The sequence below is a fragment of the Stegastes partitus genome, unplaced genomic scaffold (assembly GCF_000690725.1).
Source record: "Stegastes partitus isolate 25-593 unplaced genomic scaffold, Stegastes_partitus-1.0.2 Scaffold166, whole genome shotgun sequence".
In the NCBI taxonomy this organism is placed as follows: Eukaryota; Metazoa; Chordata; class Actinopteri; family Pomacentridae; genus Stegastes; species Stegastes partitus.
The window spans coordinates 455,162-478,972 of record NW_007577897.1 but is presented as its reverse complement, the minus strand read 5'-3'; the positions used below and the strand labels follow the sequence as shown (position 1 = coordinate 478,972).

Sequence of the window (23,811 nt, the reverse complement as noted above, 5' to 3'; positions counted from 1 at the left end):
CCACAACAGTCACGTGACAAATATAGCTACTCTAGACATGAATATTTGACACAACGGATAATATAAAAAAGCTTCAAAAATACAACACAGAGAGACTAAACCAGTGTTTCCAACCTTTTCTGCTTCTTACAAAAAGCGTTGTGTAGTCAGGTTGACGTTTATAGATGTCTGTTAGTAGTTAACAGCTCGACCAAACAGAGACTTTCCCCTCTACACTCCTCACATGGTTTCATTTAATTCAAATGATCCCAGCAAAAAAAAAAATCAAGAGAAAAACTGAAAGCAGATTTGTGAACTTCTTTCCCTCCTCTGTTGATCATGTTTGGAGCAATCACATTAATCTGGATATAAAACTTGGACATAAAGTGGTTCAAACCTGCAGCAGCTACAACACTGATGCTTCACTGGTAACAATATAATGATCCTTCATGTGATAATATATCGTTCAGAGCGACCAAACCAAGACTTCAATCCTTGAATAACTTTTTGCTGCTTTTACTTCAATAGGATTTTTCATGCAGAACTTTTACAAGTAAATAACTGAAGTAAAGGATGTGAACACTTCCTCCACAGCTGCTTCAAACAGCTCAGTCACTTCTTTTTAACCTGTCGTGCTGAACCCTCCGGCGTGATTGTGCTGGCTGGCACGGCCACAAGGAGGCAACCTCAGCCTGTGCCACTGGGCTGAACACAGGGGGGCCATAAAGGAGTCAAAGGTTACGAGCACTGACGACAAATGTTTCTTTTGCTATAAATAGGAATTCACTGTCGACGCAGCGACCACATCAAGAGAGTCCACTGAGCTTCCGGCTTATCTTGACCAACACGCAGTCACAGACAGGAGACCGTTTGTTTAATACGAATCGCACTTCCAAGTAATGTTTAAACTCGCTCCAGCTTTATGATCTTTAACCAAATAAATCCACGCCCTTTGCCAAACTGCATCCTGTAGATTTTACTGCATTATACTGCTCCTGCTTCTGATGTATTTATGTGCTTCTTTGCAGCGTTGAGTGAAGCACTTAGATCTTTTTACTGAAGTGAAAGCAGCAAAGGTTGCATGCAGGCAATATTTCTGAGACGCTCAAATGTGTTTCTAGTGATTTGAAGGAAGACGTCAACGAAAGCACGAGTAACCGCTCTAATCGCTGCATACCGATAGAAGCACTACATCTTTTTTTACATTCTAGCTGCCTTGATATTTCATTATTAGCTGAAAAACACCTGTATCCAAGTTAGGATGATGTGATTTTGTCACAGCACAACCTAAAATTCAACACACTTAGGAACCAATGATTGTCCTACTCTCCAAATCTTTTGAGTAAAGTCGTATCATCAGCAAGTATTAAACTGCTCTTAGATACAGTTAAGGAGAATCTTTTAATCACAGTAGCACAAAATAAATAATTATATAAGAATATACAAAAAATGAAATAAAAATAAGAAGCAGGAAAACAAGAATACAAGACAAAGGTTTCCATAAATTACAATTTTACACTGTACACATGGACACCTTTGTGTGGTGTTCTTGTTTTCCTGCTTGCTTTTTTTACTTCTTATTTATTTATTGTATATTCTTATATAAATATTCTCATTGCAATCCAAGAAAAGCTCTGTCAGATGTATATGAACATGCAAACAGCTTTTAAATATTGCACTGATGTAGAGTTTGTAATAGATTTGTTTTATATGCCGTCAAGTGGCCTTATTTACTTTATAGTTATTAACTGCATTATACATCATTCATTATATCAGTTTAGAGTTTTAACCCTTTAACATTTATCCCCATTTTTACATAGAAAGACTAAAAACTTGGAGGCGTTTTTCTTATTGGGTTAGTCCAACAAGTGCATAGAAAAGCTTTGCTGTGAGCGCACTCTGATTGTAAGGCACTGCTGCTATTGTAGCTGTGATATTGGTAGTTTAAAATCATTTACACTGCTTGAATCGTACGGCTTTGTGCTTTCAAACTATGTGTAGTCACATAAAAAATAGAGTTGCATGATTTTGTACTTTGCTCATATCTGTAGCGGTAAGTGTAAAAAAAAAAGGGGGGTAAAGGCTTGTCAGCTGTTGGACGAATGTAGTGAAGCAAAAAGTGCAATATTTACCTCTGAAATGTGGTGAAATGGAGGTAGCAGGAAATTGAAATACTGAAGTGCTAGTTAGTCTGTACTGTAATACTTCAGTACTGGCACCTGACAATGTTACTGTAGAACAGTCAGTTTGCTTTACACCGCTGTCGTAGCGTAAAGTGTAGCTTGTAGTAAAAGTACTTGTGGAGCTCTTCCAAAAGCTTTAATGGATATTTCTGTTGTGCAAACATTTATTTTTCACTGCCACCGGGCTCCTGTAGCTCCTGGGGGTTTACAAGGTTGAATTTAATCCGACATGCTGTAGCCGTACAGCTTCGGTCAGGGGTATGGTGGGTAGGTTAAAAGGTGAAATGTGGAGAATTCCAAAACAAAGCTGTGGCATCATGTTGAAAGTAGACTGAGGTGGAGCTGGTTTTATATACGGTCTGGTGGCTTCATTTACTGTCTGACTCATTGGATTTTATATCAATAATTATAGCCGGATAGGCTCAGAAAGTCCAAATCTGGAACAGTAGTAATATTGAGGAGAAAAAGTAGAAGGTATCATAAAGTTTAAATACTCAGCTGCTGGGTAGTTTAATGATGTTTTTGAAGGTTTTCATATGTTTTGTTTAGGAATCTTCATTTTTTTTAAGTAACTACAGCTACATTGTTAATAAATAAATCATAATAATTTGAAGGAAAAAAAAAGGTGGAATACTGTAACGTTTGAAGAATAATTAAAGGACAAAAAAGTGAAAATAACATAAAATATCTGTAAAATACTGTTTAACGGATTTATTGCACGTGCAATTCCTCAACTTCATGTGCAATACTGTATTGAAATTTAAACTCTTTCCTCGTTTATTACTTGGTTTAGGCAAGTTTGTCTCTTTTCATAGTACTTTTTATTTAGGTAGTACCTTTATACTTTTCGTTTACATATTTTATGTAGAATTTCTTAGATCTAGAATTCTATATTTATTCTTTTCCTTTTGTGTGCGAGCTCACTTGGCAATAAAAAAAGCTTCTGATTGTGAATTACAGCTAAACAGTGTAATTTTTACAATCACACATTCTAAAAGAGCAAATTATTTGTAAAAATATAATTTTTTGATGTGGACATTATGTACAGTTTAGGTTCTTTTTACATTTTTTTTGTAAATTGATACTTTCTTCTGTGATTTTACTGGATATTTTCTGTAATTAAACAAAAAACAGGAAAAAGGAATAAAACGAAAAATGCCTAACAATATTTATTGCTGATTTAAATAAAGTAAAAACCTGTTTACCATTTATGAAAATACAGACTTTTGATGTTGCAGCTTTTAACCTAAATGAGTATTTCTGTGATTTTACTAGTTTTTACCTGTAACCTAACAAAACTGAGGGGAAAAAAATCTGTAAAATAATAGTAAACTTTAAAAAAAATCAAATAAAAATTACAGTTCAAAACTGTCAAAAGCCTTCATTCTTACAGTGTCTGATAAATAAAGTAAAATGTACTACAAATATATACACCTCTGATGTATAGTGGAGTACAAATACCTCAGATTTGACTACTTAGTTACTTTACGCCACAGTTGCAGTGTGGTTTATAAGAGTTTTGGTTGATATATCTGTTGTGCAAACGTTTATACTGGGTTCTTGTAGCTGCTGAGGTTAACGTGGTAGATTTTAATCACCGGTAGTGTAACCCATGCAGCTTTATTCTGGATTTACTGGTACCGTGTGTGGGTTAAAAGGTCACACCATCTGCCAAAGCAAAAAAATTTATATGTAATCAGCGCTGATCCACACGTTTCCTCTGCTGCCAGATCACATTAAAAGGCATCGTATTGTTGACCGAGGCTCAACGGGGGGAGGGGGAGGTGCAATTTAATTCGTCTCTTCGGTGTATGTGGAAATTTAGATATCACCTCGCCACACATCTGCATGCTAAAATAAATAACCCGACCATTGGCCGGCGAGCGTGAGTGACAGTTTGTCCTGCAATGAAGAGGCCGCACGCTTTCACAGGTCCCACCGCTCTGGCAAATGCTGACCTTTCACTTCCTGACGCAGCAGTTGTATTTAGCACAGCCACGTGCCCCTGGCGACCTCGCACACACATGCACATAAAAGATGTATACAGACACACAGTGGCCGCTTTGTGTTGGTTTAAATAAAGTACCCGTAAAAACCTGAACACATTGAAAAGGAGCTCTGGAACACAAGCAGAAAACACACGCTCTGCACACACACACACACACACACACACATGTGCAGCCTCTGTTTGCCCAACACCAGCATATGTTGCAGTGCACTGGAGTCCAACTAGAGAAAATATACATGCTGGATTTTACACACAGTAGTTTTATTCACCAGTAAATGTAACGAAGACACACTGTAAAAACAGGAAACGAAACAAACTCCCACATGACATCAACTTTTTCTTTTATTTCAAAATAGTCTCCCAACAGGATGAAACTCAAAAGAGAAGCCCAGAGGGTCCAAAGCCAATAGAGGCGTCTAGAACAGAAGCACCACTCATTATTGCTATGTCACTCTGCTGCAGGACAAGGCGATCAGGAGGGGAGGGGAAAGAAAAAGAAAAAGAAAGAAGGAAGAGAGGGGAAGGTGGGGAGGGGAGGGGAAACAAAGTGAACAAAGTCAAACACAAACACCCACAAACACATTCACTCCGGCACACACATACAAAAGGAGCTATGTGAAACACGGTGGTGGGTGATTCTAACAACAAAGATTTTTTAAAAGCTGCAGATGTTCCCCAGGGCGACTGTGGAACCGGTTTCTCGAAGCTCTGCGTTCAAACTGTTGCCCACAAACCGTCACCTTAACCGTCGGGGGGGGGCGGGAGCATGTCCTCGTTACAAGGCCAATAATAACGACCACTTTTTTTTTTTGTTTTGTTATGGAGAATAACTACAAAACAAAGGCAGAGCTGGTTTAAAGATCATAACAGTCACGTTTATGGCCCCCTTCAGGCAAAACAAAGAACATCTGCAGCTGTCTGATGGAACCGCTTCATTCTGCCTGTTCTGCTTCTAAGAGGATTTACTGTATAGCCATACGGGATGGAGGAGGGAGGAGAAGGGAGCGAAAAACGAGGGGTGGAAGGAGTGTGGAGGTATGGGGCGGGCGGGCGGGGGGCTGCTGGTTGTCCGTCTCTACTATCACAAGTCTAAAAAAAATTCAGCATGGTACAAAAATCGTCAGTAAAAAAAGATGCTTTTGCTGCCATGGAGTCAGAGGGGACGAGCTGCGCCCGAGTCTTTACGCCTTCTCCTCAGTCGCCTCCTCAGCTGCTTCAGTTTCCTGCAGGGAAGAAGAGGGGAAACAACTTAGGTGACTCGACTCCAGGTAGACGAGAGCAGCGACTGCAATTAGCAAAGCCAAGAAATTATTACCAGGAACTTGGAGAAGTTTGGTCAGTGAAGGCTCCACCAGAAAGATCCACTTGGGTGTAAATCAACCTTATCCTGCGTATACTACAGCTAACTGAACTGTTGGGTTTAGCGGTTTCTATCAGCATGTTCACCAGGGCTGCTATCAATGATTATTCCAACAATGGTTAATCCAACATTTTGTTTTTTAACGACTTTTATGTAAAACCTGTTATTTTTAAAATGTGCCACTTTGGTTCCAATGCGACCTCAAGTTTCCTGTTTTGTCCACAACCAAAACATATTCAGTTTAATGGAGGAAGAACCTACAAAATATTCAGATTTCAGAAGCTGGAGTCAGAGAATCCAGAGTTATTTTTCTTAAATAATTACTCATATCGATCACCATAATTTTCGGACTATTGAGCACACCTGAATATAAGCCGCACCCACTAACTTAAAAAAATGTGTACATATGTAGGCCGCACTTGTCTACAAGCTGCAGGTGTCCACGTTGTAATATGAGATATTTACATAGAAAGATTTTTTTAACTTTTAATTAAATACGTACCGGTAACATACACAAATACCATAAATGCTTTTTTTCCGAACAGCGCCTGTGACACGGCTGGTTAAATAAATGAAAAATACAGCAGCTGACCAGGAAAAGTCACTGATCACTATCTTCATCTTCCTCCTGCGCACTAAAACCACTAAAGTTCTTCAGTGTCAGAATTGAACGACCTCAGAATTACTTCATCACACACTTCCTCAGTCTCTCTTTTGTTGTCGCTCTCAATGTCACTTTCGTCTCGAGGCAAATTCATAAAACTTGTAAAAATCAGTGTCCTTATAGTCCAGAAATTACGGTAATCGATTACGAAAATAGTTGATATTGTTCACACTACTCTAAAAAGCTGGATGTATCTTCCAACAACTTGCTCCTCTGATATATTTTATTTTGCAGTTGGTCTCTAATGTGTTTCATTGTTCATCTCCGTTGTCCTACGTGTACACTGCCTGCAGTTCAGCCCAATAGTCCCAGAACTTTTATCACGTGCCTGTTCACAGCTTTGAATAACGGCCTAAACCAGTTTCATTGATCACCAAAAATAGTTGGCGATTAATTTAATAGTCATCAAATTGATTAATGAACGAATCGTGGCGGCTTTCAGTGTTAACAGGGTTACGTGGGTAACTTTGACAGAGGTTTGGGGGTTTTACAAGCGAAGATTACATGTTAACTACAACTCCTACCTAATTACATTCAATTATCATTTTTCTTACAACGAATCCTCGGAAAAAATTGGTTTGCATTAATGTGGTAAATCAGCTCTAATTGGTTTTCTTTCTGAGACTTTAGACATCATTACCTTTAGCACACAAACACACAATGCAACATGCTCACCTGCCATCAGGAGTAACTTTGGGTTCATTGTCTGAACAAAGAAACCCGGACACGAGGATCCAACCCTGCGATTAGTGGACAACCTGCTCTACCACCTGACCTGAGGCCACCCATGACATTACAACCACTAACATGTTTATCTAGCGAATATGAAGCTCAGGGTAGCAGGTGGTTGGCTAAATATAAAACTACAGCCAGAAGACATTGAGCTTAGGTTAGCATAAATGCCTCCGAAATAAGACATGAGCTCCACTGAAAGGATGATTTGTGAAAGTTTGGGGCATCTAAAGTCATGATGAGTTTTAGCCATTCATTTCCATTATTCTGTATCTTCATCATCGATCATGCACAAAATGGGTCTACTACTGATGTATTATTCATGCATTTGGGGGTATTCTTTCGTAAAGATGGCAAGATGCATGCTATGTTTTTTGCAATGTTATAAATTGTACTCACTTCCATGCAAAGATCATAGAAAACACAAAGTTTCTTGATGCCAGTCACCATGTAGCTAAACAGAAGAACAAACCCGATCTTCTGTGGGGCTAAAGTCAGACAACAGCAGCTACTTCTTGTCTGTTTTCCTATTATTCACGATAAGTTAAAGCTAAATCAAACACTTCATACATGTCGTATTAGTTGTTTCTGACTGCAAAACTGTAAAGAAAAAAGTCCTCAAAAGTCTTGGTGGAGTTCAAACATGTGTTTTCAGTCTTTATGCTAAGCTAAGCTAACTGCCTCCTGGCTGTAGCTTCAAATACACAAACATGGGAGTAGTATCCAATCCTACTCTCGCAGCAGAAAAAACAAACTAAGCGTTATTCCTAAAGGAGTGAATTTGCCTATTGCTAGTTGTAGCTGATTTCATGTTTATATTCATCTCTCCAAGCGCTGCAAATAAAACTATCGCTGTAGTGATTTGATTGAACTGGCCCTTTAATGTCAGATCCACAAGCCCAGGTGAGATGTTGAGTTGAAATGTGACCACTCACTATAATTTGCTGATTGGCTCAGCTTTAAGCTTCCAACTTGAATCAGGATGCTTTTCAAATTCAGAAAACTGTTCTTTCCTGGATACACCAATATTTACAACCACAGCTGAGTTCTTCTACTATCATCATCTAAACAAGGGAATCAAATCTAGCTCCTCTGATCCGACCAGAGTGAACATCTCCAGTCTGCTTTGGGTCACTGGTGGATCCAGCTCTCTATGAAACACAATGAGCCAATCACAGCTCTGTGAGCAGCAGCAAACCTTCCTGCCAACACAAAAACTTGTCCTTGGCCCACTTCACTGCACACAACAAGCAATCAAGACATCCTCAACCTCACGTCTTCCCTTCTTCGCGCTGTCACCATTATTTCTTTCCTTCTCTTTCTCAAACATGCTAATAAACACAGCACTCCAAAGCACACTGAGTAAATGTTTGCTCCGTTAACCCTCTCAACCCGGAGCAGCTCCTCACCATTTATTGCTCCTGTCACATTTTAACTCGCTGTCGGCTCATTTTTCACTCCAACATAAAGTCCTGCACCTCTATGGAAACAGCACAACCATGGGCAGAAGGAGAGAGAACTCAGAATGTCTGTTGTGCAGTATGACAGGTACACTGCCAGTTGAAAAAATTAAAATTGAACTTCCTAGATTATACATTTTATTTAAAAACAACTGACATCAGAATGTCCAACAAGTCTAGAAACACATTTCACCACGCTGAAAGTATCTTCCAACAATCTGCTCCTCTGTGTACTGTTGTTGAGCCGTGCTGCATTTAATTTATTGCTCTAATATGTTTTATTTTGCTCTCAATCGCTCTAATTTGTTTCTTTAGTCGTCTCTTCTCTGTGTACACAGCCTGCAGTTCAGCCAAATGTACCCAGGATTTTTGTTGCAAGACTGGGGGTCGCATCCTGAGCCAGACATGGTTTCCGAGTTGTGCCGAGGAGCATTAAAAGTTTGTCTAACAAATTTTAAAACTAGACTTGTAGATCTAAGTGACAATGATGACTAAATCATGGTTCCAAGCTTAGATTTGGTTAATTTTCCTTCTTAGAACTGCACGTCAGTCACCAAATTTCCTGATTTTTTTTTCATGTTTTTACCATTTCTGGTTTTGAAAAGTTGTGTAATCTGGGTGCTTTTCTTTAAAGTAGCATGCCGGGGGTTCGGAGTTCAGAGGGTTAACACACGATTGCTGCAAAAGTGTTAGCGTCCAAACACACACAAACCGATGGTGGGTTAGAAACACTCAGCCATACCCTTAACTCTGACTGTCTCACTCTGCCCTCTCACTGACATCATGGAGGGAGCCATGCTTCTGATGGAGGACACACTGACAGACGGACGAGACACATAGATCTGTGTGCGTGTGTGTGTGTGTTTGTGTGCATGAGCGTGTATACATTTAAGCAAAAAAAGATGCATTGGTAGTAAGTAACAGATGTGATTGTGCAGCGGGTTATGGAGGAGTGTAGGTATGGAACATGCACACAAGTGTTATACACACAAATTGACAAAATAAGGAAATAAAGATCATTAATTTCTTGCGTGTTCCTAAATAAATATGCAATTTTTTTCTTTTGCAATTTGTGCGTTTTCCCTTCCTCGTACCTCATTGGTCTTGGTCTCTCCGTTCTGGGCAGGACCGTCGTCCTTCTTCCCCTTGGGGCCGCCTTTCTTTGCCTTCGCCCCCTTATCGTCGACCACCTTCTGCTCAGGACGAATGAGAAGACGCATATAAACTCAATGGCAGCAGACATTACCGGGCATGGAATGTTTTCTCTGTATAACCTCCTTATTTACATCTTTATTTCCTCAAAAACACTCAAATACTATCCACATAACAGTGCACACTTTTTTTTAACTTAAGAATATGCTATCAACACATTTATATGATTTTTAGATGTAAACAATGAGCCATGGATCGTATATGTGTAGCTACAACGTATGTTAGGAGTTGTTTTCACATCCAGCAGCTTCAATCATGCAGTGAAGGGCAACTAAGCTCATCAGACTGTTGCAAATTCATGTGGATATAAATAAATTATTGTGGGATTGCGTGTGCCGGCTTGTTTGTGTACTTTACCTTCACGATGGCCTTCTTGGGCTTGGCCTCAGGCTTGGGTGCAGTATGCCTCAGCTAATTACACACAAAAAAATTTAGAGCTGATCATTCTCACAGTTCATCCTTTACGGAGAAATACTTGTTTATCTATAGCCCACCCCCCCACACAACCCCCCAACCCTGTGCACATTTACAGCACTGTTTAAAATAATATTGCTTTAGCCACTAGAGCTGCTGAGCAAATTCATTAAGGATGAACACAGAGCTCGTGGAGGACTGGAATGTCTGCACTGTAAATATTAATAACAATGAAGTACTTGTATTTCCTGAGCAACAGGTCTCTGACGATTTTCTCATGCTACGCAGCTCTAAAATAACTCCCATCTTGTAAAAGTGAGCAGACCTCAGACCGCTGCGCAATGACTATATCAGATGGGAGCACAGATTCTAGAGCAAGTTTGCTGCAGAAAATTTTTCCAGGCCGCCTAGTGTGGACCACGTTACCCCGAAGCCGCCAGCTACAGCAACACTGCTGTGACAAAATCGAATCATGTGAGTGTTACTCAGAATATCTCTGGTTTTCTTCGGAAATCTCTGACAGTGCACATGAGACTTAAACCGAAAGGCACAAATAATCACTTGACTGCAAGTAATGGGGGGACTTAACATTTACAACTACATATAGAAAGTGACCTACATATTGATGGAAGTCAGAAAACAGAAGGAAGGAAGGCTATATTTTAATCATGCAAACCAAATTGTAGCCTATAAACAAGGTATCTGAAAATAGTATTGGATAAGTTCACTGCTGAAAGTGATCGCATCAGGAAACATGCAAAAAAACAAAACAACGTACAGACACTGATGTCACATTTAAAGCAGAATATTTGCACATTTTGGGAAACAGACAGATAAAAATACTCTCTGATGTTAAAGAGCCCATATTAACACACATTTACAGGTTTAGAATTTTGCTTTTGGGGTTTTCCTACACTATGCTTAACAGGCTGTAATGCTCAAAAAGCGCATTATTTTCTTCATACTGTGTTTTCCCACGCTCCGTCTGAAATGCTCCGTTTTAGCTCCTGTCTCTTTAAGGCCACTAAGTCTGCTCTGATTGGTTAGTTGGCATTAAAGGGAGGTAAACCAGGATCTTTGAGTCCGACCCATCTTTTTTCCGTTTGCAAATTACATGCAAACAATTAGTGAATTTATGGAGGTAATGCAGATCTTTTTTTTGTGACTCTTTAATAAATTGATATCTAACAACAATCACGGTTATGGGTTTTGCATTTATTATAACTAATAAGATGGTGATCGGCTGTGATGGAAGGAACGGACGGCAAGGAGTCTCAGTTTTGTTGTGGCTTTAACTTCTGCTTCACTGTGCCGTCGTTACTTATTTTAAACAACAACACTAAATCACAGACGCGGATTTATTCTCACGTCAGACTTTACGCTGTTTAGGGTGAGAATAAATTGGCCAAATGAGCCTGCGGCTGTGTTTTAGTTGCGACTTGGACTGTTTGAAACGTGTGAGTCATAACAGTGGAACCCTGTTGAGGTGGCACAACACAAAAGAAGTTAAAAGACCAAAACCACAACCGATCACAACACCATGACAGATGACGCCGCAGGAGAAAGCCGCCCTAAGGAAGAAATATTGGCAAACTTTAAGGACGCTGCCAAGCTCGGGGCTATTCACGATGATGTAGACAAGCCACTGAAAAAAAACCTAGACTTCAAACAAGGCCTTTAAGGAAGGTAGGAAGCAGTGTCTCTCTTTGGTAGGAACTTTGGCCTTTATTAGTTTGTAGACCTTTTACAAGCTCCAAAAAAAAATCCCAAAAAGCATAATAAGGTTCTCTTTAAATGTGACACAGTAGCTAAGCGATGGTTAGCTTAGCTTCAGATAATTACAGAAGACGGGTAGAAAACAGATAGCGCTTTGCTTTCCTGGAGTCTCTATGGGTTGTTTGGCTACGACGCCTAGTTAAACAGTGCAAACAAAACCACAACTTGTTCTTTTTATGTTAACCCTTTCAACACTATAACCTGCGATACAGGGCTGGCATTACGACTCCCGTTCACCGCAGACCGCTATATCGGTCGGTGGCTTTCACCGCCATTCAACACTGCAGCCCAGTATCGCGAGCTCCGGTATACTTTCTGTTACATTCATTTTGATTGGCTATCAGTGGGAACATACAGGGAGTATGTGAACAAGCGATTCAGTCGTGAAACAAATTATGCAAATGAAGTAAATTGACATCATTTGACCCCAAAAATAACCAGAAAACTGGATTTTCGCTACCTCGTTTCTAAAATGTTTGTTAAGCAATCAAAACTAACTAATTACAAAACTTTGGCTGATGTCTCAGGATATAAAAGCTGATGATTAATTGCAGAATATCCCTGGTAGTTCTGAAGTTTACCTTTTCTTTTTCACACCTGTATGTATATGACAAGAGTAACTTCCACATGTATTTAACCGTCAGCGTGTCGACTTTTGATTGATACCAGATACGTAATGATATAAAGTCTACTTAAGAATTCATGAGTGATTAATCAAAACCATATCTGATCATGAATTTCAAGCAAAGGTACTTTACTAGTGTTGAAAGGGTTAAACAACTATGTAAATAATGTTAATTAGGGAGCTGTAAAGGTGCTCGTAGGCATTTTTTACTTACACCTGGCTAGCTGTTTCCCCCTGCCTCCGGCCTTTATGCTAAGCTAAGCTACGCTAAGCTAAGCTAACGCACTGCAAGCTGCTAAATTCTAGCTGAGTTGAGAACAGAGCTGCAACGTTTAAACAGTTAGTTGCCAACTATTGCATAAATCGGCAACTACTTTTGTAAATTAATAATCAGTTCAAGTGTTTTTTAGGAGGGAAAAAGTCTGAATTCTCTGATTCCAGCGACCTAAATCTAAATATTTTCTCGGTTTCTTTCCTCATCTATGACAGTAAAGTGAATATTTTTGGGTTGTGGACAAAACAAGACAATTGACGACACCATCTTAGGCTTTTGAAAGCGCTGATTGGTGCTTTTTCACCATTTTAGAGACCAAATAGTTAATCGATTATTTGAGAAATCAACAAATAGAGTGACTGACAATGGAAACAATCATTAGTTGCGTATAAGAGTGGTATGGAGCTCATACTATTGGCAGTAAAGAGGTTTCCCAAAATGTCAAGCTATTCCTTCAAAGTGAACATGCAAATACACAAACACATGCAAAGACTCAGCACAGATGGATTTAACATGCAAAGTACACAGAACCACATGGCCTGTATGGCAGAGCTGCACGACCGCATTNCCTCAGAATTACTTCATCACACACTTCCTCAGTCTCTCTTTTGTTGTCGCTCTCAATGTCACTTTCGTCTCGAGGCAAATTCATAAAACTTGTAAAAATCAGTGTCCTTATAGTCCAGAAATTACGGTAATCGATTACGAAAATAGTTGATATTGTTCACACTACTCTAAAAAGTTATGTCACCATGCTGGATGTATCTTCCAACGACTTGCTCCTCTGATATCTTTTTAATTTTGCAGTTGGTCTCTAATGTGTTTCATTGTTCATCTCCGTTGTCCTACGTGTACACTGCCTGCAGTTCAGCCCAATAGTCCCAGAACTTTTATCACGTGCCTGTTCACAGCTTTGAATAACGGCCTAAACCAGTTTCATTGATCACCAAAAATAGTTGGCGATTAATTTAATAGTCATCAAATTGATTAATGAACGAATCGTGGCGGCTTTCAGTGTTAACAGGGTTACGTGGGTAACTTTGACAGAGGTTTGGGGGTTTTACAAGCGAAGATTACATGTTAACTACAACTCCTACCTAATTACATTCAATTATCATTTTTCTTACAACGAATCCTCGGAAAAAATTGGTTTGCATTAATGTGGTAAATCAGCTCTAATTGGTTTTCTTTCTGAGATTTAACACATCATTACCTTTAGCACACAAACACACAATGCAACATGCTCACCTGCCATCAGGAGTAACTTTGGGTTCATTGTCTGAACAAAGGAACCCGGACACGAGGATCCAACCCCCGCGATTAGTGGACAACCTGCTCTACCACCTGACCTGAGGCCACCCATGACATTACAACCACTAACATGTTTATCTAGTGAATATGAGGCTCGGAGTAGCAGGTGGTTGGCTAAATATAAAACTACAGCCAGAAGACATTGAGCTTAGCTTAGCATAAATGCCTCCTAAATAAGACATGAGCTCCACTGAAAGGATGATTTGTGAAAGTTTGGGGCATCTAAAGTCATGATGAGTTTTAGCCATTCATTTCCATTATTCTGTATCTTCATCATCGATCATGCACAAAATGGGTCTACTACTGATGTATTATTCATGCATTTGGGGGTATTCTTTCGTAAAGATGGCAAGATGCATGCTATGTTTTTTGCAATGTTATAAATTGTACTCACTTCCATGCAAAGATCATAGAAAACACAAAGTTTCTTGATGCCAGTCACCATGTAGCTAAACAGAAGAACAAACCCGATCTTCTGTGGGGCTAAAGTCAGACAACAGCAGCTACTTCTTGTCTGTTTTCCTATTATTCACGATAAGTTAAAGCTAAATCAAACACTTCATACATGTCGTATTAGTTGTTTCTGACTGCAAAACTGTAAAGAAAAAAGTAATCTCTCTCAAAAGTCTTGGTGGAGTTCAAACATGTGTTTTCAGTCTTTATGCTAAGCTAAGCTAACTGCCTCCTGGCTGTAGCTTCAAATACACAAACATGGGAGTGGTATCAATCCTACTCTCTCAGCAGAAAAAACAAACTAAGCGTTATTCCTAAAGGAGTGAATTTGCCTATTGCTAGTTGTAGCTGATTTCATGTTTATATTCATCTCTCCAAGCGCTGCAAATAAAACTATCGCTGTAGTGATTTGATTGAACTGGCCCTTTAATGTCAGATCCACAAGCCCAGGTGAGATGTTGAGTTGAAATGTGACCACTCACTATAATTTGCTGATTGGCTCAGCTTTAAGCTTCCAACTTGAATCAGGATGCTTTTCAAATTCAGAAAACTGTTCTTTCCTGGATACACCAATATTTACAACCACAGCTGAGTTCTTCTACTATCATCATCTAAACAAGGGAATCAAATCTAGCTCCTCTGATCCGACCAGAGTGAACATCTCCAGTCTGCTTTGGGTCACTGGTGGATCCAGCTCTCTATGAAACACAATGAGCCAATCACAGCTCTGTGAGCAGCAGCAAACCTTCCTGCCAACACAAAAACTTGTCCTTGGCCCACTTCACTGCACACAACAAGCAATCAAGACATCCTCAACCTCACGTCTTCCCTTCTTCGCGCTGTCACCATTATTTCTTTCCTTCTCTTTCTCAAACATGCTAATAAACACAGCACTCCAAAGCACACTGAGTAAATGTTTGCTCCGTTAACCCTCTCAACCCGGAGCAGCTCCTCACCATTTATTGCTCCTGTCACATTTTAACTCGCTGTCGGCTCATTTTTCACTCCAACATAAAGTCCTGCACCTCTATGGAAACAGCACAACCATGGGCAGAAGGAGAGAGAACTCAGAATGTCTGTTGTGCAGTATGACAGGTACACTGCCAGTTGAAAAAATTAAAATTGAACTTCCTAGATTATACATTTTATTTAAAAACAACTGACATCAGAATGTCCAACAAGTCTAGAAACACATTTCACCACGCTGAAAGTATCTTCCAACAATCTGCTCCTCTGTGTACTGTTGTTGAGCCGTGCTGCATTTAATTTATTGCTCTAATATGTTTTATTTTGCTCTCAATCGCTCTAATTTGTTTCTTTAGTCGTCTCTTCTCTGTGTACACAGCCTGCAGTTCAGCCAAATGTACCCAGGATTTTTGTTGCAAGACTGGGGGTCGCATCCTGAGCCAGACATGGTTTCCGAGTTGTGCCGAGGAGCATTAAAAGTTTGTCTAACAAATTTTAAAACTAGACTTGTAGATCTAAGTGACAATGATGACTAAATCATGGTTCCAAGCTTAGATTTGGTTAATTTTCCTTCTTAGAACTGCACGTCAGTCACCAAATTTCCTGATTTTTTTTTCATGTTTTTACCATTTCTGGTTTTGAAAAGTTGTGTAATCTGGGTGCTTTTCTTTAAAGTAGCATGCCGGGGGTTCGGAGTTCAGAGGGTTAACACACGATTGCTGCAAAAGTGTTAGCGTCCAAACACACACAAACCGATGGTGGGTTAGAAACACTCAGCCATACCCTTAACTCTGACTGTCTCACTCTGCCCTCTCACTGACATCATGGAGGGAGCCATGCTTCTGATGGAGGACACACTGACAGACGGACGAGACACATAGATCTGTGTGCGTGTGTGTGTGTGTTTGTGTGCATGAGCGTGTATACATTTAAGCAAAAAAAGATGCATTGGTAGTAAGTAACAGATGTGATTGTGCAGCGGGTTATGGAGGAGTGTAGGTATGGAACATGCACACAAGTGTTATACACACAAATTGACAAAATAAGGAAATAAAGATCATTAATTTCTTGCGTGTTCCTAAATAAATATGCAATTTTTTTCTTTTGCAATTTGTGCGTTTTCCCTTCCTCGTACCTCATTGGTCTTGGTCTCTCCGTTCTGGGCAGGACCGTCGTCCTTCTTCCCCTTGGGGCCGCCTTTCTTTGCCTTCGCCCCCTTATCGTCGACCACCTTCTGCTCAGGACGAATGAGAAGACGCATATAAACTCAATGGCAGCAGACATTACCGGGCATGGAATGTTTTCTCTGTATAACCTCCTTATTTACATCTTTATTTCCTCAAAAACACTCAAATACTATCCACATAACAGTGCACACTTTTTTTTAACTTAAGAATATGCTATCAACACATTTATATGATTTTTAGATGTAAACAATGAGCCATGGATCGTATATGTGTAGCTACAACGTATGTTAGGAGTTGTTTTCACATCCAGCAGCTTCAATCATGCAGTGAAGGGCAACTAAGCTCATCAGACTGTTGCAAATTCATGTGGATATAAATAAATTATTGTGGGATTGCGTGTGCCGGCTTGTTTGTGTACTTTACCTTCACGATGGCCTTCTTGGGCTTGGCCTCAGGCTTGGGTGCAGTATGCCTCAGCTAATTACACACAAAAAAATTTAGAGCTGATCATTCTCACAGTTCATCCTTTACGGAGAAATACTTGTTTATCTATAGCCCACCCCCCCACACAACCCCCCAACCCTGTGCACATTTACAGCACTGTTTAAAATAATATTGCTTTAGCCACTAGAGCTGCTGAGCAAATTCATTAAGGATGAACACAGAGCTCGTGGAGGACTGGAATGTCTGCACTGTAAATATTAATAACAATGAAGTACTTGTATTTCCTGAGCAACAGGTCTCTGACGATTTTCTCATGCTACGCAGCTCTAAAATAACTCCCATCTTGTAAAAGTGAGCAGACCTCAGACCGCTGCGCAATGACTATATCAGATGGGAGCACAGATTCTAGAGCAAGTTTGCTGCAGAAAATTTTTCCAGGCCGCCTAGTGTGGACCACGTTACCCCGAAGCCGCCAGCTACAGCAACACTGCTGTGACAAAATCGAATCATGTGAGTGTTACTCAGAATATCTCTGGTTTTCTTCGGAAATCTCTGACAGTGCACATGAGACTTAAACCGAAAGGCACAAATAATCACTTGACTGCAAGTAATGGGGGGACTTAACATTTACAACTACATATAGAAAGTGACCTACATATTGATGGAAGTCAGAAAACAGAAGGAAGGAAGGCTATATTTTAATCATGCAAACCAAATTGTAGCCTATAAACAAGGTATCTGAAAATAGTATTGGATAAGTTCACTGCTGAAAGTGATCGCATCAGGAAACATGCAAAAAAACAAAACAACGTACAGACACTGATGTCACATTTAAAGCAGAATATTTGCACATTTTGGGAAACAGACAGATAAAAATACTCTCTGATGTTAAAGAGCCCATATTAACACACATTTACAGGTTTAGAATTTTGCTTTTGGGGTTTTCCTACACTATGCTTAACAGGCTGTAATGCTCAAAAAGCGCATTATTTTCTTCATACTGTGTTTTCCCACGCTCCGTCTGAAATGCTCCGTTTTAGCTCCTGTCTCTTTAAGGCCACTAAGTCTGCTCTGATTGGTTAGTTGGCATTAAAGGGAGGTAAACCAGGATCTTTGAGTCCGACCCATCTTTTTTCCGTTTGCAAATTACATGCAAACAATTAGTGAATTTATGGAGGTAATGCAGATCTTTTTTTTGTGACTCTTTAATAAATTGATATCTAACAACAATCACGGTTATGGGTTTTGCATTTATTATAACTAATAAGATGGTGATCGGCTGTGATGGAAGGAACGGACGGCAAGGAGTCTCAGTTTTGTTGTGGCTTTAACTTCTGCTTCACTGTGCCGTCGTTACTTATTTTAAACAACAACACTAAATCACAGACGCGGATTTATTCTCACGTCAGACTTTACGCTGTTTAGGGTGAGAATAAATTGGCCAAATGAGCCTGCGGCTGTGTTTTAGTTGCGACTTGGACTGTTTGAAACGTGTGAGTCATAACAGTGGAACCCTGTTGAGGTGGCACAACACAAAAGAAGTTAAAAGACCAAAACCACAACCGATCACAACACCATGACAGATGACGCCGCAGGAGAAAGCCGCCCTAAGGAAGAAATATTGGCAAACTTTAAGGACGCTGCCAAGCTCGGGGCTATTCACGATGATGTAGACAAGCCACTGAAAAAAAACCTAGACTTCAAACAAGGCCTTTAAGGAAGGTAGGAAGCAGTGTCTCTCTTTGGTAGGAACTTTGGCCTTTATTAGTTTGTAGACCTTTTACAAGCTCCAAAAAAAAATCCCAAAAAGCATAATAAGGTTCTCTTTAAATGTGACACAGTAGCTAAGCGATGGTTAGCTTAGCTTCAGATAATTACAGAAGACGGGTAGAAAACAGATAGCGCTTTGCTTTCCTGGAGTCTCTATGGGTTGTTTGGCTACGACGCCTAGTTAAACAGTGCAAACAAAACCACAACTTGTTCTTTTTATGTTAACCCTTTCAACACTATAACCTGCGATACAGGGCTGGCATTACGACTCCCGTTCACCGCAGACCGCTATATCGGTTGGCGGCTTTCACCACCGTTCCAACCCTGCAGCCCGGTATCGTGGGCTCCGGTATACTTTCTGTTACATTCATTTTGATTGGCTATCAGTGGGAACATACAGGGAGTATGTGAACAAGCGATTCAGTCGTGAAACAAATTATGCAAATGAAGTAAATTGACATCATTTGACCCCAAAAATAACCAGAAAACTGGATTTTCGCTACCTCGTTTCTAAAATGTTTGTTAAGCAATCAAAACTAACTAATTACAAAACTTTGGCTGATGTCTCAGGATATAAAAGCTGATGATTAATTGCAGAATATCCCTGGTAGTTCTGAAGTTTACCTTTTCTTTTTCACATCTGTATGTATATGACAAGAGTAACTTCCACATGTATTTAACCGTCAGCGTGTCGACTTTTGATTGATACCAGATACGTAATGATATAAAGTCTACTTAAGAATTCATGAGTGATTAATCAAAACCATATCTGATCATGAATTTCAAGCAAAGGTACTTTACTAGTGTTGAAAGGGTTAAACAACTATGTAAATAATGTTAATTAGGGAGCTGTAAAGGTGCTCGTAGGCATTTTTTACTTACACCTGGCTAGCTGTTTCCCCCTGCCTCCGGCCTTTATGCTAAGCTAAGCTACGCTAAGCTAAGCTAACGCACTGCAAGCTGCTAAATTCTAGCTGAGTTGAGAACAGAGCTGCAACGTTTAAACAGTTAGTTGCCAACTATTACATAAATCGGCAACTATTTTTTGTAAATGAATAATCAGTTCAAGTGTTTTTTAGGAGGGAAAAAGTCTGAATTCTCTGATTCCAGCGACCTAAATCTAAATATTTTCTCGGTTTCTTTCCTCATCTATGACAGTAAAGTGAATATTTTTGGGTTGTGGACAAAACAAGACAATTGACGACACCATCTTAGGCTTTTGAAAGCGCTGATTGGTGCTTTTTCACCATTTTAGAGACCAAATAGTTAATCGATTATTTGAGAAATCAACAAATAGAGTGACTGACAATGGAAACAATCATTAGTTGCGTATAAGAGTGGTATGGAGCTCATACTATTGGCAGTAAAGAGGTTTCCCAAAATGTCAAGCTATTCCTTCAAAGTGAACATGCAAATACACAAACACATGCAAAGACTCAGCACAGATGGATTTAACATGCAAAGTACACAGAACCACATGGCCTGTATGGCAGAGCTGCACGACCGCATTAAAATGATACCCACACACTAACATGCTAATGATACATTTGCTAGATGATATTGTCATGGTTACCATCCATAATCATCAGTTTTAATGCAAATTGGGAGCATTTCAAGTGTATCTTAGCATTTCATTAAGAAAAAAAAAAATGCTTTAGTCTTACTGATATGACAACATAATTTACACCCTGAACAGTAAAATTCTAAATTATTTTAATCATGCAGCCCTGCACATCAACAAGCAACACGCCACGTAGACACCGGACAACAGAGAAAAGACATGCATACCAAGCCAGAGCCAATCCTCCGGGAGCACGTTTATGGAATTTGTAAATGCTGATTGCCTTGATCAAATCCATAAACCTGGTGAGGACTTTACTCGGGAGCGCTCGGTAACGTGACACTCGAGGGGGAGACACGGAGAGGAAAGAGAGGACAGCGACAGAGGTGAGGACAGGGAGGGGAGAACGAAAACTTACCAAGGACAATCTCGATGACCTTCTGAGTGTCTACCGGAGCAAGAGATGATCAACAAGAGAGAGAGAGAGAGAAAGAAGGAGACAGAGACGGTGGCAGAGAGAGACAAATATCAGTTGTACCTTTGTGTTGCTGATCTGATCTACGTGGCTCACAGCTACAAACGTCCTAATCATTAACCTGTCATGTGCCTGTTCTCTCACTCACACACACACACACACACACTTTACAGTACAATAAAAAAACAACACAGCAAACACACACACACACACACACACACACAGCAGACAATCATGTACCTCCTCCTGTTTGGTGACTTTGGAGGCCTCCTTGCCCTCGGGACCCTCGGACTGGAAGGAAATAAAACAATGCCGGTTTTCATCAACAAATTTTGACTTTTTTAGCAAATGAAAACTGGATTTGGTTCACTTTGGTTTAGTCTTGTTGGGTTGTGCACAAATATATTCTGTGGAGCCAGGATGGATAGCAAAGGCAAATACTGGACATCACTGAACTGTACAGCTGCAGCGATTAATCAGTTAGTTGTCGACTAAATCAATCCAATGATCTGAGCGTCTTTTTAAGCGGGAAAAAAAGTCAAAATTCTCTGATTCAGCTTCTTAAATATTTCCCGGTGACACTAACTATCTGTGGTTTGTAGACAAAACAAGACATTTGTCATCTCGGGTGACATTTTTCTGACATTTTATAGAGCAAACAACTAATCTGTTAATTAAAAAACTAATAATCAACAGACTAGTTGACAATGCAAATAAGCATTAGCTGCAGCCCTGTTAAACAATATAGCTTCACAAATAGTTTTAAATATTACAAAGAGCCTAAAAATGTGCTAATTTCTTTATTTTCTGGAAAGAAACGGGACCTCTTTGCCAGAAATCCCACTCACTGATGCTGATATAATAAATCTGCAACAGCTGAAAGAATTCCTCAAATAACTGATTAAAATCTTTAACGTTAATCTGCTAATATTTTTTGATATTTTGATTAATCAATACATCATTTTACTCTTTTTATTTTACTCCAACTGCCTGTCACAACTCTCTTTTTGTGATTATACACTAGATTTCTTTGCCATTTACAGCAGTGAACTGAAAATCTTTTGGTTTTGGTCACTATAATGCGATTTTAGAACTGTTTTTAAAATCATTTTATCGACCAATTCATCGATCTCAAATAAAAATTGCTATTTGCGGCCCTAAGCGTGAGTTTTGTGACACGCAAACTTGTGTGCATATGATAATGTTGCATCAATGAAACAGTATAATAAATTCTTTTTTAGGCTTCTGTTTGGATCCTCTGTGATGACCAACACTATCACATAGTCTATGACAGATTCTCACATAATCAAACATGTGAGAATCAGATTATTCTCAAACTAAGCATTTTATTACAGTTGCACCCATGATTCCTGGAATTTTAAAGGTTGCAAATATGATCATTACAAATTAATTTCTTTGCCTTCCTCATAAAATAACAGAAACTACTGCTCACTAATGTTTCAGCATAATTAAATCCCAATTTCTCATCTTATTAGTTGAAAAAAACTGCTGCAAATTTCACATCATCTGATTGTGGACATATGATGATGCTGCTGCTGCTGCTGCTGCTGCTGCTGGAAGCTCCCTGGTGGTTTCCACGTTAATGGAGGCATCTTGCTTACAGGCCAAGAAACTGAGCTCCCTGAGGAGAAAACAGACCATCAACACGCACTGACTCAGGCGCAGTTATTAACTAGCGGCGCGGTGTTAGGTTTAGTGGGATCATTTAATGAACGCCGCTGCCTACATTCCGGCTGCAGGTGGGCAAAGGACGGCGCACCGGAGAGTCCACCCCCACCGTGGAGAGAGAGAGAGGAGAGAGGAGGGAGGAGAAAAAAAAAAAAATGTTGGTTTAGCCTGCAGGTTGGCAATCGCATCATTTGCATGTGGGCGACCTCCGCCCCTGGAGGCCCCCCATTCTCTGTCCTCAAAGGCGAATCTGCGCAGACAATAGCAGTTTTTTAGGTGGCAGAAAAGCCAGTTTTCATGTGTGCGCGGCTACAATGCGCCGTCGTGCACACGCAGTTTTTTTTTTTTTTTGGATGGTGTCACAGCCTCTTTTTTTTTTCCCCCTTCCTTTTAAAAAAAAAACACAATCGTCTCTGATCCTCTCTTTCTTTATGCTCTTCATGTGGATCCGTGCTTTCGGTTTTGGTGGCTACCATTCACATCGCCCCAGGAGATCCAAAATTAGACACCGAGGTGGTGATTTGTATTTTTTTTGTTCCCTCCCAATGTTGCCACACATATGCACACAGTCTACATATGTGTGGCAAAAAAAAGCACCATAACGCACGTCTCCTATGGGATTTATGCGTCCATCCATCCGGCAGCTCCGTCTGACATTCGCCAGCGCGCACAGTGAACAGGGAAGTGGCACATAAAAAAAAAAAAAGAAAAAAAAAACGACCAGAAGAACGGCCATTGACATGAACACAGAGGGGGGAGTATTTATGGTGTAAAAAAAAGAAAGAAAAAACGACACAAGATTTGATCACAAAAACGTTTCCCCCGCGACCAACGACGCGTTAAATACACCTGAAAAACAGGCGGCGGACGCGAAGACGCTTCCCTCAAAGTTTGGCATCACCTCACCTGCCTCAACACAGAAATCGCGCATCGCTATTTTCCTCAAATGCGAGAGCAGGAAAAAACTACAGTGAAGTGTTTGCTGGGCGGCAGGAGACGACACTCACCTTTCTCTTCGGCATTTTACGCGTGAATTATTCTCCACCAAGCACGGGGAAATAAAAAAAAATTAAGGTCAGACCCGAAGTGGCCAGGAGAGGTGAATTTGAACTACCTCGAAATAGAGGATCAATATCTAAGCACCTTCGATAATATGTTGATTATATGCACTCCCCAAAACTCTATACCTCCCGCTACCATTGGATAGAGGGGTCAAAATCCTCTCCTGTGCCGACTCCCCATTGGCTCGTCTCGTCTCTATGTAAATA

General features: G+C 40.0%; 2 protein-coding genes across 3 annotated transcripts; both read right to left on the bottom strand.

Annotated features, from left to right (window-relative positions):
* Positions 1–8,665: 8,665 nt before the first annotated feature.
* LOC103355738 (non-histone chromosomal protein HMG-17-like) lies at positions 8,666–16,255 on the bottom strand. The gene is made up of 4 exons (XM_008279634.1): positions 16,235–16,255; positions 9,956–10,009; positions 9,481–9,579; positions 8,666–9,228 (listed from the first exon to the last, which is right to left on the bottom strand). The coding sequence occupies exons 1-4, from the start codon at positions 16,253–16,255 to the stop codon at positions 9,109–9,111; spliced, it is 294 nt and encodes a 97-aa protein (XP_008277856.1). The 3' UTR covers positions 8,666–9,108.
* On the bottom strand, positions 15,763–23,732 carry LOC103355729 (high mobility group nucleosome-binding domain-containing protein 3-like). 2 transcript variants are annotated; one of them, XM_008279624.1, is made up of 5 exons: positions 23,551–23,732; positions 21,095–21,145; positions 20,798–20,827; positions 17,028–17,081; positions 15,791–16,651 (listed from the first exon to the last, which is right to left on the bottom strand). In XM_008279624.1, the coding sequence occupies exons 1-5, from the start codon at positions 23,563–23,565 to the stop codon at positions 16,496–16,498; spliced, it is 306 nt and encodes a 101-aa protein (XP_008277846.1). In that variant the 5' UTR covers positions 23,566–23,732; the 3' UTR covers positions 15,791–16,495. The 2 variants fall into 2 exon arrangements, with proteins under 2 accessions (XP_008277847.1, XP_008277846.1); XM_008279625.1 differs by lacking the exon at positions 20,798–20,827 and having other exon boundaries at positions 15,763–16,651.
* Between the last annotated feature and the right edge of the window lie 79 nt (positions 23,733–23,811).

Coding starts and splice junctions, on each gene's coding strand:
- LOC103355738 (XM_008279634.1), bottom strand. CDS start 16,255: ATGGCTCCCTCCATGATGTCA. Junction 10,010..16,234: donor TGGCTCCCTCCATGATGTCA/GTGAGAGGGCAG, acceptor GTGTGTAATTAG/CTGAGGCATACTGCACCCAA. Junction 9,580..9,955: donor CCAAGAAGGCCATCGTGAAG/GTAAAGTACACA, acceptor CGTCCTGAGCAG/AAGGTGGTCGACGATAAGGG.
- LOC103355729 (XM_008279624.1), bottom strand. Junction 20,828..21,094: donor AAGTCACCAAACAGGAGGAG/GTACATGATTGT, acceptor TTGCTCCGGTAG/ACACTCAGAAGGTCATCGAG. Junction 17,082..20,797: donor GGTCATCGAGATTGTCCTTG/GTAAGTTTTCGT, acceptor GTGTGTAATTAG/CTGAGGCATACTGCACCCAA.